Below are 19,007 nucleotides of genomic sequence, written 5' to 3'. Positions count from 1 at the left end.
AGTTAAAGGCTACCCAAGTGGGTTCAACATTCAAAGGAAGACCAGAATTTTCTTTAAAGACAATATAGAGCCAGGTATGATAGTCATACACAGGCTCACTGGGCTTCTGGGTACAAGCCTGAACTTTATTCAATCGACTGGCTTTGGGAAAGCCCTAGGAATTGCCAAATGGAGTCACCTGGTGATTCCCTGAGCCTCATCGTATGATAAAACAGCAACAGCAAGGGTTTGTCTCCAGGCCTTGGGACCATCCCAATTAGTAGTTTCATCCAGTGTTGGGCCTGGCCTTCGCCAACAAGCGAACTAGCTGATATAAGTCAGAGAAACCAGAAACCAAAAGTAAGTCTGAATGACTATATTACATTCCTCTGCAATCCTGTGGGGATCCTCACTTCCTCTGAGAAAAAATTTTGACTATGGCACATAGTTCAGCTTTAGTCCAGGGAACATAAGAAATGAAGGGGTTTAGCATTTGGATCCTCAGAGGGTCTGATTTTAAAGGGGCAGCTTTTACTAGGTTCAGGAGAGGGGGAGAGAGGGAGAGTTTCAGAGAAAAAGGGAAGTTCAGTGAGAGAATTAGAATGAGGAAACAAAGGTATAGAGGAGGGGGATGGTGCAGAAGGAAAAGAAGAATATGGTGCTGAAGACAAAGAGGAGGAGGTAAAGAGGCCTCAGAAGACTTTTTCATTTTTTTGCAATTGTTTGTTTGCCTTAATTTAGAAATGATAGTTTGTAAAGAGGCAATTTTAGAGTATTGAATGCATTTGGAAGACTCCAGGTACCAATTAAAATACACATCTTATTCAGTTTGTTTAATTTTAGAGCCATGGTCTTCTATTTAGTTCTGAGAAAAACAAGTTTGAAGAGGTCGAAAGTTTCCAAAAGTGACCCCTGGAGTTATAAACTATTTTTGGTTTAGTTGGTCCACTTAGTTAAAAATATGCAAAAGAAAGGACCATAGTTTTTTGTTTTTTTGTGTGTGGTACCCGGGCCTCTCACTGTTGTGGCCTCCCCCATTGCGGAGCACAGGCTCCGGACGCACAGGCCCAGCGGCCATGGCTCACAGGCCCAGCCGCTCCGCGGCATGTGGGATCTTCCCAGACCGGGGCACGAACCCGCGTCCCCTGCATCGGCAGGCAGACTCTCAACCACTGCACCACCAGGGAAGCCCGCTTTCACTGTCTTGATCAGACTTCCATGGATCTATTCCAATTTGTAAACATACTCTTTATATGAAAAAATAAAAAGATAGCTTTTCCCCCTAGTCAAAAACTAACACATTTCCATATAAATAATATTGAAATCATGGAAATCCACAAAGAAAACATTTTTCCAACCAAAGGAAAAATTATGAAATTAAAGCACAAGGAGGAAAACCTCTGTACTTCCTTTATCCAGAAACAAGAACCGTTGTTAATATCTCAATATGTGTCCTCTCCAGTTTTTAAATTTAAAGATCATATTCAACATATTTTTTGTAAACTGCTATTTTCACTTAATGAAAAGAAATATTTTCATATTTGTGGGAAAGACGGCTCAGCTCACTTCTACTGACTCAGTCCTTGCTGCACCTGCTGTTACCTGCTTCCCAAAAGTGGCTGTGAGCCCTAAATTCCTACTCAGTTCCGAGGACCATCAGATTAGACAGGGCTTCCCTGGAGTCAGAGGAAACCCTTAGCAGATCGTGTGTGATCTGGGGATGGACAGTTGTCCCAGGATCAAAAGCAGCAATGTGAGGTTTTATATTTGGCCAAAAGGGATCTGAGTAGGAATTTAGCGCTGCCATGTCTGACTGAACTCACTATGCCCTCTCAAGCACTTGTATAGGCGTTTCACTGAAATTTTGATCCCCTCTACCTAAGTGGCCCTACGGTTGGTTAGTAATTGGCTCCAAAACCCTTTAACTGGCATGAAATCTAAGAGAAACATCTTTGAGAAAATATTGCTTTTCATTAACTGACTACAAAATTAAACACAGCATATATTCAATTACCTATAAACTATAATAAGGTATTATTCGAAGCAATATCTATGTACAACCATGTTCCTAGCTCCTAATAAATAAAGTTTGCTTTCCATTTTATTCCATGTGAACTTTTTCCTTTCATAGTCCCCAAATGGGAAAGCCAGGATGATCATGTGTTCTCAGACCCCCTCCATTTAACTTCCTTTTAAAAAGCAGCTGGGCAGCTTACAGAAATAGAAGTTCTCTTTTCTCTCAGTGGTATTCCTCTGAACTGCTCTGGAAAGTGTCATCAGGGTAATATTGGTCCCTCTGCCCTATCAATGCTGAGGCTTACTTCTTACAGACCAGGTTCAGGGTCTATAGCTCCCAGCTCAAACCTCAAGGTATCTCAAAAACAAAACAAAACAGTGAAAAACAAAATCTCCTGGCTTTTAGGGATTACCTTCATAATGGTAAGGATGAACATGAGTCCTAGCATGTGTTAGCTCTCAGCAGCTTAATTTTCTAAACATGGATGTACTTAAAAGGATGATTTTTTTAAATATTATAATGTATTTTAAACTAACTTGGCAATTTTACAGGGATGTAAAATGATTTCTTCACATCCACCTATTTTTTTTTTCTTTCCAGAAAAGACAACACAGTCTAACTCCATTGTTACCCAGCATTGGTTTGACAACTGGGCACATCAAAATCACATGAGGAGTGTTCTGAAAATACAGATTCCCAAGCTCTATCTGTAAATATTCTGACTCACTGGGTCTGAGTTGGGTCTAGGGAATCTGCATTTTTAGAAGTTTTTCAGCTTATTTTGAGAACCACTCGGCTAGCAGAAAGCACTGTAAACAAAAAGAAAACCAGGATTGCAGTTCTGGCTTAACCAGTGACCAAGGGCAAATTAATCTTTGTACTTCAGTTACTTTCTTCACTGGTATATTTTGGAACAATTATGTTAGTCACTATTATGTATAATTACTTGCTCTCCTTTAAAAATATTAATAAGCAGGTGGTATTCTTTTGTATTTCTTCCATTGAAAATTTAAGAGTGGCAGGTACAGATACTCAAAATCACAGACGCCTACCTCCTTTTTCCATTCAGTTGACATCTCCTTACCTCTAGCAAGTTCCCTAGTCCATTAGGAAAATAAACATCAATTAAGGAAGTGTCTTGAGAATTGCTTAAGATTTAAATATAAGTTCCCATTTTTGTTTCTGGCTTCATCCCATTGCTTTCTGACTCCTGAATTTTTTTTTTTTGACTGTTAGCTTCCTGTCTAAAAATGTTTGTTCTAGGCTTTCCTTTAATCATGCCTTCCAATAATTACTGGCCAAATTCAGCCCCCCCGAGTCAAAATTCTGTACAGTGACTCCAAAGCAAGATATTGGTTCATCCATAGGGAATGTATCTTTCTCAAAAACAAGTAAACATTCATTTTATGTGGCTAAAGATCGCAGCACTAATAATTTATTTTTATTTGCTTTGGAGACATGTATTATTTAAGCTATGAAGTTATTTAATCCTAAAACTTCAATATTTAATTTAATTAGTTCCTTCTATAAATTCTGTTAATATTAAAGCTAGGGCATGGCAGGGAATGTAAGACGCTAAAATGAAAGAGAAATATGACTTATTTTTGCTTTGCCTTTTATTTTAAATGGTCTCCTGCAACTTACTGGCTTTAGATGAATGCCAACCCAAATGACTGATTAACATATGCTACTGGCTCATCTTCCTAGGCTAGTGTAATATATGAGGGTCAGATGCTGAGAAATTAACTCATCTAATTTAAATGTAACTTTTAAAAACTTAGATATTAAAGCTTAGGTTGTCATTAATCAAACGTGTTTAAATATTTTTCACTTGTCATGCCCCCCAAACTGTGGCTGTTGATCACAGTCATAGATCATACCTCAGAGGTCTGAGAACTGAATACCTGCATCCCTTCTACAGCACCCCAAATCAGTGGTCACCAGATTCTCCTTCACTAGCTAATGCAGCGGTTGACAGACTTCTGTAAAGGACCAGATAGTAAATATTTCAGGTGCTATAGTCTCGGTCAGACTACTCAACTCTGCTGTTGTAGGGTGAAAACAGCCATAGACAATAGCCAGTATATAAATGAATGGTCATGGCTGCATTCCAATAAAATTTTACTTACAAAAATGGCAGTAGGTTGGATTTGGCCTGTGGGCCATAATTTGCCAATGCCTATCTAGTGCAACCCCTGTCTAGTGACTTTATGAGCTAATGCATTCCACGTATAAGACAGTCCCGAGTGTTACTCCTTCATTTCATTCAGCAAATATGTACAGGGGGATTACATTAAGCCAAACGCTATCCTGGTACAAAGAAGAAAGCAGCTCTACAGTCCACACCTCTCTCTCTGAGCTCCCTTCCCATGTTTCTAACTGGCTCCCCATTGCTCAGACGGTATAGTCCAAAGGGCCCATAAGGCTGTGCAGGATATTGTCCTTGTCTTCCTCTCTTGCTTCCCCTCTCACACAGCTCTACTGACATAACCCAAAATTCAACTCTGTCTTCTCAGCCCTTAAGATCCAGATAAGTTCCACTCAAATCTTTATTCCGTGCCTTCTGGAAATCCAAAGCCTTCCTCAAAATTTATCCAAATTCCCAGGATGGGGGTGGGGGGTTGGTCATTACTGACTTTGGGTTCCTGGTTCCACCTATACTGATTCTGTTCAACAACGTTTTGACCCAGGTGTGAAACTCAGTCATTTTTTTAGGTTCCTCCAAAGACCCCATCCACACAGAGCACTTGTGAGCCTGGTGAATTTCACTAATCAGTTAGGGGTCAAAAGGAAGAATCCTATCACACCATACAATACATAACTAAAAGCCCCTTATTAGCCGTAGCTTCTGTGTATTTTTTAAATTTCTTTAGCCCAGCTGTCACCAGAGTTCTCTCACTGGCTTTTCACCCAATGCAATCCCTTACCATCCTGCTGGCCTTTTCTCTTCCTCTCCCTTTACTTCCCTTTCCTCTCATCTTCCTCTCTCGAGAGCAAAAAACCAAATCCCTTCCACTGCAGAGCAGCTTAACAAATCTTGGGTTGCTTGAGTCCTTAGCAACACCTGTACTTGCAGAGTCTCTGTCTCTTTACCAAGCGACCTAACAAAATATTTTATAAAACAAGCAAGTCCTCCCCCAAGAAGGATTCTGGAGCCAGCACTGTCAGGAATTTTCAATCCCATAACCTTTCTAACCTCTAGGCCTTTTTACATGTTATTCCCCCGTGCCTAGGGTATTCCCTCTCTTGCACCTAGATAAGTCCTACTCATCCTTTAGAACTCATCCTAGACAATGATTCCCACAAGAATCCTCCCTCCAGAAGGGAATCCTGTTGGTCTTGCATATATATGTACAGGAGGTATCCCAGACCACTTAAATCTAAGTTCAAGTCATGGACAGGTGCAAACTTGGGCAGAAGATGAGAGAGCTGGTTTATTCCTGACTCACTTTTAACATGAGTGGGAAGCCTTTTAAGGTCCCAGCTTATTGCGGAGATGGTGTCCTTTCAGTTCCTCACCTGGCTGATTTCTGTGCTCCTCACCCTGCAAAACCCTTAAAACAAAAATTCGCCAGAATCAGCACTGCCCTAAGGGCAAAAGTGGCTTCTGTGCTTGTTTACCTCTCTGGATTCCTGTCTTTCCTCTTATGGAGCCCTGGTATCCCTTTCTGTCTTATTAACAATGAGCTGTTTTTAAGAAGAAGCTTTTCTTATTTTTTCTTTTCAGCATTTTGTTTCATTTTGTCTTCTCCCAGCAAATCAAAACAGTCAAATAAAAAGAGAATTCAACTTCTCCAAGAAAATTTAACCCAAAGTACAATTGGTTCCCTTTCTAAGATTATCATGTCATTGTCTGCTCTCAAGGAAAACCACCTAGTCAATGAATATTTGTTGAGTGCCATATATTTGCAAGGAACTATACTATATCCTGGGGATTCCGTGGTGAGTGTGCCAGAGTCCTTGTCTACAATGACCTGTCCTCTTTTTTCCACAGCTGTGCTGTGGAAACTGTGATGAATCAATGTTCTTTATTCTCTAGAACCCTGTACTGTTCATCTTTTGGTGATAGATTACAGGTTTATTATAAAAAGATATAACTTAAGAACAGCCAGATGGAAGAGATGCATAGGGCAAGGTATGTGGGAAGGGGTGCAGAACTTACATGAGGTCTGAGGGTGCCACTGACCCCCCATCTCCACATGTTCATCAACCCCAAAGCTGCTTTTTCAGCATTTTTAGTTATTTTCAGTGGGAAGGTTAGTCCAAATATTTCAGACTGCCATTAGTGGAAACTGGAAGACATTAAATCCTTCCTAATTAGGATGCAGATCTTTAGCCAGATATTCTTAAGAGTTTTGTGAGGCCTTCTCCCTAGCCTGAAGCTTTCATTCTGTGTCATAAGTTGCAGTCCAGGAAACAAATTAGTCTCTTAGGCCTTGCTCATTCACTCAGGCATGCATTCATTTAACAGACATCCACTGAGTACTTCCTGTAAAACATGGTTACAGCAGTGAGTAAGCATCCTTGCCCTTTATTGCCTTGTTAAGAAAGAACAGAGAAAGTCATCTGAACTACCAGTTTTCAACATCACACTAGTCCTACCGGCCAAATTTAGGAAACTTCCATGTCTCCAACCTACTGAACGGTACAGCTGTAAAGGGTGGGACTATTGGAGACCTGTTTCCTATGGAAGGTAACTGTTGAACAGAGCAGTGCATCTAAAACTTAAGCATGCAAAAGAAGCATCTGGAGGGCTTGTTTAAAACAGATTACAGGGCTCTACCCGCCCCCAAATTCTGATTCCTTGGTCTGGGATGGAGCCTGAGAATATGTATTTCTGACCAGCTCCTTCTTGCTGTATCCTCACATGGTAGAAGGGCCTAGCAAGCCCTCGGGAGTCTCTCTTACAAGAGCGCTAGTCCCATTCATGAGGGCTCCTCATGACCTAGGCACTTTCTGAAGGTCCCACCTTCTTATACCATCACACTGGGCATTAGGATTTAAACATATAAATTTGGGGGGACACAAACAGAGCATAGCATTCCATGCTGAAGCTATTTCAAAAGTCTCTCTTTTTTCCCCGTATCAGGAATTAAGGGAGTCACTCCAACGATGTAGGCTTCCGTGGGGCGCTGAAAGGGAATATGGTGGCATAATACCCATTTCACTCCCTGAGGAACACAGGCCAAAATGTGAACCTCCTCGTGTCATGGGCAAAGGACACCAGCATTATGGATTTGGTGGAGAAACCTGGCCAAGGTAAATAAACTTCCAGTCCCTCACACAGAGGTCATTATTATTCGATTATCTATATTTCTATTGTGAGTCCTTTGTTAACTTAAATCTACTTCCGAACTTTTACTATTTATGAAAAGACACAGATGGGACACTAATTATAAAATTAGTAAAAAATTTTATAATTAAAACTATAAATAAAATTAAAATTAAAAAAAGACACTAATTATAAAATTTCTAATTTCAGTAAAAAATATGTTATAAATGACTTTGCTTTCCTTAGAGATGTTTAAGTATGTGATCAGAAATTTTGATGAATTTAATTCCCTTGCTAATCACATTTTATCTAAAACTAAATAGGAAGGCTCCTGAGAAAGATTAAATTATTATTTTTTTTGACTTGAGCAAATAGCTGGCCTAATTTTACAGATGTTCTTGACTTTTTTTTAATATTTTTTATTAATTAATTTATGTATTTGGCTGCATTGGGTCTTAGTTGTGGTTCGCGGGCTCAGTAGTTGCCCCGCAGCATGTAGGATCTTAGTTCCCTGACCAGGGATGGAACCCACGTTCCCTGCATTGGAAGGCAGATTCTTAACCACTGGACCACCAGGGAAGTCACCCAGATGTTCTTAACTTTTGATTTCTAATTTGTTTATCAATTAGAATCTACTGGGCATTGTTTTCAAGTATTAAAATATTTCAGTCATCATTTATATATCTTAAAGTTACCCTTTCAGCAACTTTATTCAAAGTACAGGTTAAAACTGAAGGGAAAGCACAAAAAAAATCTGAGCAGTAAATTAGATGTCACATTAAGAAGTATGAAATTTACTCAAAGCAAAATCCATCACACCTTCTCCACACACAGCCTGGTTATTCCTGCTTTATCCAATCCTGGTTACCCAGTGTACTAACAATCTAGCTAACTAGGTTAAAAGAAATAAATCAGGAAAGACAAGCCACAGCTAGAGAGAAAAACAGTAACAATAGGGACATGTGGCAGCCTTATGGAAAGCCTCAATAAAGCAATAAAAAGCAGACAAATGAAAAGTCCAATTGGAAAGATGCAAATATTGACACATTATAGATAGGACTTCAAGTTCATTAACTCATCCAACAGATTTGTTTAAGCCCTCACTCTCATGGAACTTACTTTCTAATATAATATAGATTTATGTTATCTTTGTAAAGTAGATATTGTTATCCTGGTTTTACAATAAATAGAGACCCAAGAGATTCATTACCTCTCCTTGGGTCAGACAACTATGAAGTTTCAGAACAGGGATTTGAGTCCAGTTTTATTTAACTCCAAATCCCACATTCTTTTCACCTATTCATTCATTCGCTTATTCCAGCTATTCATTTATTCAGTAATTTGAATATAGCAAGCATTGGTCTAGAGATTAGGGGTATAGCTAGCTCCTTAGGGAGTTTACAGCCCTGGTCCCCAAAATCTGTATATTAAAAAAATGCACAATATTCTAAAAGAATTACAAGTATACTCACAGAATTCCAGTGTGTAAAAAGAAAGCAAAAGACTAGCTTCTTAAGGGAAACCCAGCTTGAAATGAGAGGTTTGTGTTTAGTATCTTATTGAATGCAGCCCTAGGATACTGGGAGAGAAAATATTTGTTCCAATTAAAATGTCAGCCATCCCTGATTCAGAAATGCAGGCTAATGTATTCAGATTCTCTTCACACCCTTTTATGTTAAATGTTATCAGTTTGGCATATTTATCTCTTAAAAATATATTTAAGACAAAGTATAAATATCTTCTGATACAATGTAAATCACTTGGCAAACAACTACAGAATAGGTTTTATCTTATTTCCTAACAGGGAATAACTTCTATCACAATATTTTTCTTTTTCCCCAAGAAGAGCCTTTTAAACAAACTAACAGTATTTTTCAGTTCTCTGACGGGTCAAGCCTCCTCTGGCCCATGTAAAAGCTTGTTCTCATAACCACACCCTGTCACCTTCCCCGGAGGAGATTTTTGGTGGGTGTTGTGATACAACTCACCCCACTCCCCGTGGGGAATAGGATCACAGAATATCCCACTCCTATCGCCTAAAAAATAAAACAAATACAAAATTTACCAGCAGCCCCCAAACAATAAAAGGATGCCATAAAATTATGCCATTAATTTTAATGTGCCAAGGAAAGATAATTCTGTGTAGTTTATTCCAGTTCCTAAGTGTTTCTCAAGACAGCATTTTGGACAGGGCAGTTCTTTGTCGCGCACATTGCAAGATATTTAGCATCTTTGGCCCTTTACCTATAAATACCGGTAGCATCTTGCATTCATTGTGACAACCAAAATGAAACCACCCACACATGTTTTCAAACTCTCCCTGTAAGTGTTGGGAGTACACGGGGAAGCCACACTATTGGTTGAGAGGCATTATACCTACCCCCACCCCTACATTCCAAATGCATGTTGAGGCAAGGTGAGTCTACAAAATCTGCTAATTCTCCAGTTTGAAGAGATTAAAAGATTGAGTAGATAATCCTATCAGAAAAGACAAAAAGCCTCAAGAGTAGACAAAAAGCCTCAAAAAGCCCCTATTTAAAAACAGCAAGATTTCAAGAGATGAGGCTCTGCAGAACGTGTGCTCTTCCGGAATGCAATGATGACTTCAGGGAATGAGCAGAAGCCCCTGGGTATGGGCACTTCCCTGACTGGAAGGAGTGGGAATTTTCCCCTGTAGAGGGAAAATTATTATTGTAGAACCAGTGTTCTACAGTAATGTTATAAGCCCTGGCAAAGTACAGATTATATAAACAACCAAAATGGGGAGATCAGGGAAAGGAAACAGAAGTGAGTGAAACTGGGTTTATCATCTTATCTTTCATGCCTGAGAGTCAATATTATCTAAAAAATGATAATGATTCCAAAATCCTAAATGTTTCAAAAACTTTTTCCTAAATTTCTAAAATATCTGTATAAAATTATATCTATGTAATAAAGAGATATTTATCTATAGTTCAGGAATTCCTTCAGGTTTACCTTTTCATCTGTTAGATGCTAATAAAATTAAAAAGATTTAGGGAATTCCCTGGTGGTCCAGTGGTTAGGACTCCATGCTGTCACTGCTGAGGGCCCAGGTTCAATCCCCGTTGAGGAACTAATATCTCGTAATCCACATGGCACGGCCAGAAAACAAAGAAAAAAAATTTAATTTTCTTTTAGAAATTTCATGAACTTTGATCCCATTCTTGAAACTTTAGTTCTGACTAGAGCTGTCCATCTCTCCGTTCCTTACTTCTTTACATCTATTTTTTAGAGAGATATCTAGAATCATGTTCTACATGAGGTTACTTGTGCTTTTTTTGTACTTACTGAAATGTTTATAATAAGCATGTGCCATTTCCATAAAAATAAGAAAATATCTTTTTTAAACAGCAGCATTAATCAAGAACTTTTATATACCACACATTGTGCTAAGTGTTTTATAGACATTATCTCATTTAGACCAAATTACATGTGATTTTTTTAAAGTTCATGTTTCTAATAAAACTACTTTTGTTCTTTTTTTTTAATATTTTTTCTGCCCCTTTCTCTCACTCCTCTCTTTTTTTTAAATGAATTTTTAAAATCTATTTATTTATTTTTGGCTGCGTTGGGTGTTCGTTGCTGCTCGCGGGCTTTCTCTAGCGGCGAGCAGGGGCTACTCCTTGTTGCAGTGCGCAGGCTTCTCATTTTGGTGACTTCTCTTGTTGCAGAGCACGAGCTCTAGGCGTGCGGGCTTCAGTAGTTGTGGCATGCGGGCTCAGTAGTTGTGGCTCATGAGCTGTAGAGCACAGGCTCAGTAGTTGTGGCGCACAGGCTTAGTTGCTCGGCGGCATGTGGGATCTTCCCAGACCAGGGCTCGAACCCGTGTCCCCTGCATTGGCAGGCAGATTCTTAACCACTGCACCACCAGGGAAGTCCCTTTTTTTAATTAAATTTTAATTGTACAACTTATTCATTTGTATGCATTAGGATTTTTAGTTGCAAATAACAGAATCCATTCTGGCTCATTTAAGAAGAGGTTATTAGAGGATAATAGGTTAACTCACAAAACTGTAGGAGGGCTAGAGAAATAGGCTAATTGCTAAGCTTCCAGAAATAATAGCCAGACTCATTCCCAGGACTGGCCTCATCCAGGGAAGTGCCTCTGCTAAAAGTGGACACCTCTGATTCTACCTTATGAGCAATATGGATGCCCCACTTGAAGCCCGTGTTCTCAGGCTACTCACATTCAAACCAAAGTCTAGTGCAGATGCGGATGACAGCAGAACTTAGGGTACACATTTGCACCCTGGTTGCTAGGGAGGCTGGGAAGTGGATTTTCTGGATGCTACCTAGGGAAGTGGGGTGTTCAAAATGTGGAAAGCTAGCAAAATGTACAGAGGATATGGTAAAGATGTTAGATAGCGATCAGTGCCAGCTGACTGTCACTTTAAACAATAGCAGCAACAACAGTAACGTGCTTTTCTATTGAACAAGTGGTCCATGGACCAGCAGCATGAGCATCACCTAGGAAATGGTGAATGCAAAATCTGGGGCCCCATCCCAGATTTACTGAAACAGAATATGCATTTTAATAAAATCCCTCAGGTAATTCTAACGTGCAGCAAAGTTTGAGAATTGCTGCTCCAGTGTAAGAAAATGCAACATTTTTCACACAAATGAAAATGCACTCACCTCCCCAAAAGAGGAGATCCAAAGTCTCATCAGTTCCTGCATCCAGCGCCAAGTCCAGGATCACTTGGTGATGGTCACTCCTCTCTATTTCAGTCATAATATTGTCCTGATAGTCCACATTTAGGCATTAAATAAAGTAAACCATCGCCAACACACCCTATATGAAATAATAAGGAAAAGGGAGAGGAAATAAAGAAAAGTTATATATATATATGTATATACATATATGTATGTATGTATACAGGACATAGCAAGGAAGGAAATATGGGAAGTGACTGCAGTCTACAGCTGGTCCTGAGGCTATTATTGGTGTTATAATTTCCTTCCTCCACTACCCATTTCAAGTTCCCTTGCCCTTAGCTAGTAGGAATTCATTACCTTGTGGGGCAGCCCCAAATTTGTTCCTGAGAGATCTAAGCTCTTAGTGGTTCTGCCTGTGTGCAGTAATAGAATACTACAGTATTCTATTAATTTTATGCCACTGGAAGCTATGCTAGGAGGTGTCCAAAAGATGCTTTAGGTTCTAGAAATACTCCTTTCCCCCAGCATGGTATAGCAGCAATCCTCTTACCCTTGATATTTAGGATCAATCATCCCAGCCTACTTGGAATAATTCTTTCTTGGCTGTTTTCTCCAGAATCATAAGGAGCCCCAGATTACGACCTCATCAGTTCAGCTTCCAGTTCAACGGGACCATTGTTGTGTCGTCTGATGGAAGCATTTCTCCCTTAACCTCTAAACCAGCAAAGCCCAAGGTGGCTGGGGAGGAAGTAAAGATTTCCTCGAGTGTAATAATAAGAGTGAAGGGCATCACTCCCACTTCCCCCTATTGCTTTTTAGACCATGCATTCTGGCTATGGGGGAAACTATTTATTAGTCACCGCTTCACAGCATGTGCCACACTTCAGGATAACATTCAGCCATAGCTGAATTGTCAATAGGCTATGCTACCACTCTGTAAATATGACAAGGCCAGTGAACCCTTAAATTCAACCACTGCCTTATTTTTTGTGTGATACATTGAGTTCCTTAGTCAAGAGTAATATTGTTTAAGATGGCATGCAGTGAATAAGGCATTCTGTTACATTCCACTGATGATGTAGCTGGCAGAAGTGAAGTGAGGAGGAAAGGAAAATCCATAATTAGAAGTGTCCTGTGAGGATAAATCATCTTTCAAGATGGAAGGGGTTGAATGTAATCAGCCTCCCACCAGGTGGCTGACCAGTACACCCAGAGAGATTTTTCTCTATGAATTACTTAGGGTTGGTAACTTCTGCTGGTAAACTCACATGTGGCCAGGTCAGTTTTGATGAGGTCATGTTGCTGAGTCCATAAATAAGAACTTCTGCCCCTGCCCCCATGATAATTTAGTTTATGAAGCCACTGAGCAAGTACCAGGGTGACTGGAGAAAACCTGGCTGATGCCCACAGACTTGATATTATCTATCTAATTACAAACATCCTCAGTGTGGGGTTCTGTTGGTGAGCGTTCTTGTGGGGTATGAATAACCCTCATACTTTAGGGCCAATCTCAAAGGCTGAGAAAGCAAGTTTTTTGGAATCTACATTGGGTAGATGAGATACAGGGTGGGTGTTCAAAAGATATTGAGCAGCGAGGAACAGTTCAGCACTACAATATATATTAAAACATTACGGGCTTCCCTGGTGGCGCAGTGGTTGAGAGTACGCCTGCTGATGCAGGGGACATGGGTTCGTGCCCCGGTGCAGGAAGATTCCACATGCCGCGGAGCAGCTGGGCCTGTGAGCCATGGCCGCTGAGCCTGCGCGTCCAGAGCCTGTGCTCCGCAACAGGAGAGGCCACAACAGTGAGAGGCCCACGTACCACAAACAACAACAACAACAAAAAAACATCACAAGCTCCAAGAGTGAAGGCTAATGTAAACTATGGACTTCAGGTGATAATGATGTGTCAGTGGAGGTTCATCAGTCCTAGCAAAGGTACCACTCTGGTGGGAGGTGTTGATAATGGGGGAGGATAAGCATGTGCAGGGTAAAGGGTGTTTGGGAATCTCTCTACCTTCCTCAACTTTGTTGTGAACCTAAAACTGCAATCTAAAGATTGTAAATACAATCTATCTCATTCTTTTTAATTTCTCACAGTGTTCCACAATATGGATACATCAGATTATTCAGCCATTCTTGTATTTTTTTTCTTTTGTATTAATTGAATGTAATAAATATCTTTGTACAGGCCTCCCTGAGCTCAATACACAAATGAATGTTTCTCTAGGGAAAATCCTAAGTCGAAGTTATGGGTCACAATATATGAATATTTTTAATTTTAGTAGATATAGCCCAAATACTTTATATTCTCATGGTATTGTCTAAAAGTATCCATTTCACCATACTATTGGCCAATTGTATTATATTATCAAACTGTATAATTTTTGCCTATCTAATGAATAAAAATGTTATCATGGTTATCAGAATGCATTTCTCTGATTAGGTTAAGTACTTTTTTTCTTACGTTTATGTTTTCTTATGTATGACCGTTTATATTTCCTTTTCTGTTCTTATTCTTTGCCCATTTTTATTGCTTGTCTTTTAGTTATAGATTCTTATTGGTTCTTTATGTTCTGGATATTAATCCCTTATGTATCTTTATTGTAAACATTTCTTCCAATCTTTGTTTTATTTGAGCTTTTTTATGCTGTCTTGTCTTCAGAAGTTTTTCACTTGATGTTATCAAACTTCCTTTTGATTTTTGACTTTTTTAAAATCTTATTTAAAATGTTTTCCCTACCACTAAGAAAAAAACATATTCTTGTATATTTTCTTTTAATATTTGTATGCTTTTCCCTAATTCTTTAGATTTTTAATTCATCTGAAATTATCTCTGTAATATGAAATAAAAATCTTTTTTTCCAAATGGCTAGTGAATTTCTCCTGCATTGTTTATTGAAAAGTAAACTCTTGCCACTGATTTAAAATGCCATCTTTTCATATACTGAATTACCATATATACATCGTTGTATTAGTCTATTTTTATCTTTTACAATCTCACCATTACACTGTGTTATTAAAAAGATGTTCAATTTAATCTTTTCTTTCTTTTCAGAAAGCTTCCTCTTGAACAATTTTATTATTTGTCACAGAACAAAAAAAGTGACGTCTATGGAAATGATTCTTTGTAAGTTTGAGGTTTATTTTCCTTATATGAGATCAAATAACATTTTCAAGTGGAAATGAGTTATATGCAAAATAAAAAAGCTCCAAAGTGGGAACTTATAGAAAAACAAGTGTTCCTTTTTTTTCAGTAGAGATTATTGATTACAGAAACCAAGACCAAAACAACAAAAATAAAACAAATAAACTAAAATCCACTAACAGTTTGTTGCACTTAAACAAAGAAAAAAGTAGGAAATAAGGAATAGTAATGTTTGAAAAGATTCATACAGATCGTCTTGGCCCATTTCCCTGCCTTTGATCTAGTTATTCAATCTAATAAGAATCTGTTAACGTTTCTTAAAAGGTTCATAGAAAAAGCCCTAGTGCCCTCAACAAAATTTTTAATCAGAATTTTATGAGAGAGGTTTGTTATGACAATCTATAAATAACTCTTAATAAAATTACTCCCTAAGTCTCTTTTTTGGATACAGAATACTTAATTTACCCTTTGCTTAGAGGAATTATTTTCTACTATATTGTTTTTTGCTCTTTGAAATAGTTTGTTGTATATATTACAAAGGCATGCTTTTAAATTTTCAGATAAAAATAAAACACCAACAGCACTGAAGTAAAAATGAAAACATTAGTTTTTACCTTTGTTAGAATTGTTAGGAATCTGTTTATAGGTAAGAAGTTAATATAGAGTTCAGCCACAAGAGGGAGCCAAAAAGACATGAAATTTGTGGTTGCTGGGCCTTGTATATCCCTTTGGGATTAGTAAACTGAAAAGTATTAGAGTGGCAGTAAAATCATGGATAGGTTCAAGCAATTGCTGTCTCTGAGCATTTTTTATTTTCATTTTATCCTTTCAAACTTTGAATTTTTAAGAAAGCTTTTCTTTTTAAATTTTTATTCTTATTTTTCCATTTTTTTAAATTATAGCTCATTTACAATGTTGTATTAGTTTCAAGTGTACAGCAAAGTGATTCAGTTATACATATATATATGTGTATATATGTATAATTTTATCCATGTTGAATCAAATCAATTTTAGGCATGTACTTGTCAATATCAGCTAAATTTGTCACATGAGAAAAAATTTAGATGCTAATTTAATGTTTCATATATAATAGCCAATCTGGTAACTCTAGATCTCATAGACTCCTATAGTCATTGCTTCCCATTCCCCTACTCAACCAGAAATATAACTGGAAAACATGCTTTTTTTTTTTTTTTTTAGTTCCAACAAACTTAGAGTCCAAATAAAGAAAGATATAAACCTTTTAAGGTTCACATGAATTGTCTGTTTATAATACAATATGGACTAATAAAATTACATGGCTTATGTACCACTTGCTAAATAGAGGAACATATAAAAAAGCAAACAGTATATTCAATTTTACTGCCTTTACTACAACTGATAAGTCAGTTCATTTTTCATAACTGAAATATTTCAGAAATATTTGCATAGGCTGAAACTAATTGCTGAAATGCAATGAAAGCAGATGACAATCCTTCTCTAGTGTGGAGTTTGTCCCTGGGCTGCATTGTTATTTCTTGGCATGTAGGGTTCAGAGTAATTAGTAAGTACCCAACCTTCAAATGAAGTGATTCAGAAAAGCCATGCCTCTGGGAACTTGTTCAGTTTTGTTCTAGCCTCTCTGCAACTGGGCAACATTTACTATCATGAGAGATGAGCAATCCTGGGCAAAGGGACAAAGCACACACCGTACTTATATATTTTCTCCAACCAGGCCACACTCTGATCACTTTAGGTCATGTAATTGTACCCCATGCATGGTGTCAGGCTACCTCAGAACACTTTGGTGCTCTGCCTATGAGAGTGAACATCAGTAAGAACCAGAGCTCTATTATCATTAGAAGAAGTTAGAAATGCAAAATCATTATCTTAAAGACACTGTAGTTCGCAAATGGGATACATCTTTATTCTTAAGCAAGTTTCTAACAGGAATGTAAGCTTTAAAAAGTCCTTAATATAAATTAGGGTTTGTTTCCTGTTTTTATTCTAGGATGCCCACACCATCTAATTCAACAGTAGGGTAAGTAGACAACTATATTTTCCTTCCCTGTTATAATCAAGAAAAAAATATTGGCCATCTGTATATCTCAGACAGTGTGAGGACAAGTGAGACTTTTCACAGAAGTTTTTTTTTGGTTTTTTTTTTAAACAAGCAGGAGAAGAGGCTGGTACAAGTCCAAAGTAACAGTATTACTGATTTCCCCCAATTATATTCCCTGCTAATCTTTTTTTTAATAAACTTTTAAATTCAGTACTATTTTCGATTTACAAAATTACTGGGAAAATAGTACAGAGTTCCTATTTACCTCATATCCAGTTTCACCTATTATTAACATCTTACATTAGTATGGTACCTTTGTCACATTAATGAGCCAATACTCATGCATTAGTATTATTCAGATTTCCTCAGGTTTTCCCTAATGTCCTTTTTCTGTTCTGGGATCCCATCCAGGACACCACATTACATTTAGTAGTCATGTGTCCTTAGGCTCCTTTTGGCTGTGACAGTTTATCAGACTTTCCTTTCCTTTTTTTATTTTTTTATTTTTTTAATGTCCTCTATAGTCTGAGGATTATCTGTCAGATATTTTGTAGAATGTCCCCCAATTAGGATTTGTCTGGTGTTTTTCTCATGATTAGACTGGAGTAGTGTGTTTTGGGGATGAAGACCACAGAGGTCAACTACCATTTTCATCACATCCTATCAAAAGTATACATGCGGGCTTCCCTGGTGGCACAGTGGCTGAGAGTCCGCCTGCCGATGCAGGGGACGCAGGTTCGTGCCCCGGTCTGGGAAGATCCCACATGCCGCGGAGCGGCTGGGCCCGTGAGCCGTGGCCGCTAAGCCTGCACGTCTGGAGCCTGTGCTCCGCAACGGGAGAGGCCACAACAGTGAGAGGCCCGCGTACCGCAAAAAAAATATATATATATATATACATGCTATCAACATAACATCACTGTTGACACTAACCTTGATTACCTAGCTAAGGCAGTGTTTACCAGTTTCCCCCAGTGTGCAGTTAACCTTTTTTTCTCCTTTTTCCATCCTGTACTCTTTAGAAGAAAGTCACTGTGTGCAGCCCATACTTAAAAGTTTGGAATTATACTCCACCTTCTTGAGGGCAGAGTACCAACATAAATTATTTGGTATTCTTTTGTAAGGGAAATGTGTGTGTTCTCCCTCATTTATTTATTTAATCACTTATTTATATCAGTATGGACTCATGGATTTTATTTCATACTTTGATACTTTAGTAGTAGTCCTGTACTACTTTGTTAATTTTGTCACTCAAATTGGCCATTGAGAGCTCTTTCAGTTGGCTCCTATATCCAGACCACTATCATTGTGGGGTTTTGTGTATAAGGGATTTTTTTGGGTTTTTTCTTTGTTTGTTTTTGAGTACTTCATCACTTGTCACTGTGGGGTTTTTTTTTCTTTCTTTCTTTCTTTCTTTCTTTCGTTCTTTCTCTTCCTTTCCTTCCTTCCTTCCTTCCTTTCTTCCTTTCTTTCTTTCTTTCTTCCTTCCTTTTAGCACTTCCTTACTTTCTGGCACTACAAGATACTCCAGGCTCATCTTATTAATGTCCTGCCCCAGCCCTACAAGCAGCCATTTCTCCAAGGAGCGCAGCTCCTTCCACTGGAGAATGGTATGAGAATCCACGATCTGAGTACTAGGTGTGCCTGATACTACTGGAGTCCCTGTCAATCTTAGCCAGAAATAACTAAGCTGGCATTTAAAAACTGTGTTTCAGTTAAAGCAAAGATCTGCTCAAAAGGCTATTAAAATTACAGTCTAGGTTGTTTGGGGTTTTCTTTTTTAAAAAGCAACTATGTGAAGACCTTTGTTTTGGACTTTTCAAATTCTCTTTGTAGTGACATGAAAAGTAAAGCCCTTTTTGTTGTTGTTGTTTTT

General features: G+C 38.3%; 2 protein-coding genes across 2 annotated transcripts in view; one reads left to right on the top strand and one right to left on the bottom strand.

Moving 5' to 3' along the window:
• Positions 1 to 19,007, bottom strand: part of LOC307191369 (uncharacterized protein) — a gene marked incomplete at its 3' end in the record, with an annotated part of 547,413 nt that overhangs the window by 509,350 nt on the left and 19,056 nt on the right. The window lies entirely within an intron of this gene.
• SPMIP4 (sperm microtubule inner protein 4) overlaps positions 611 to 19,007 on the top strand; it is a gene marked incomplete at both ends in the record, with an annotated part of 29,873 nt that continues 11,476 nt past the window's right edge. Inside the window, 4 exon segments of the mRNA XM_079931942.1 lie at positions 611 to 660; positions 6,959 to 7,255; positions 15,004 to 15,075; positions 17,084 to 17,113. Of these exon segments, the coding sequence (XP_079788068.1) occupies positions 611 to 660; positions 6,959 to 7,255; positions 15,004 to 15,075; positions 17,084 to 17,113 (449 nt within the window).

The sequence above is a fragment of the Stenella coeruleoalba genome, assembly GCF_951394435.1.
Source record: "Stenella coeruleoalba genome assembly, chromosome: 9".
Taxonomy (NCBI): domain Eukaryota; kingdom Metazoa; phylum Chordata; class Mammalia; order Artiodactyla; family Delphinidae; genus Stenella; species Stenella coeruleoalba.
This window is presented reverse-complemented; position numbering and strand designations above follow the sequence as displayed.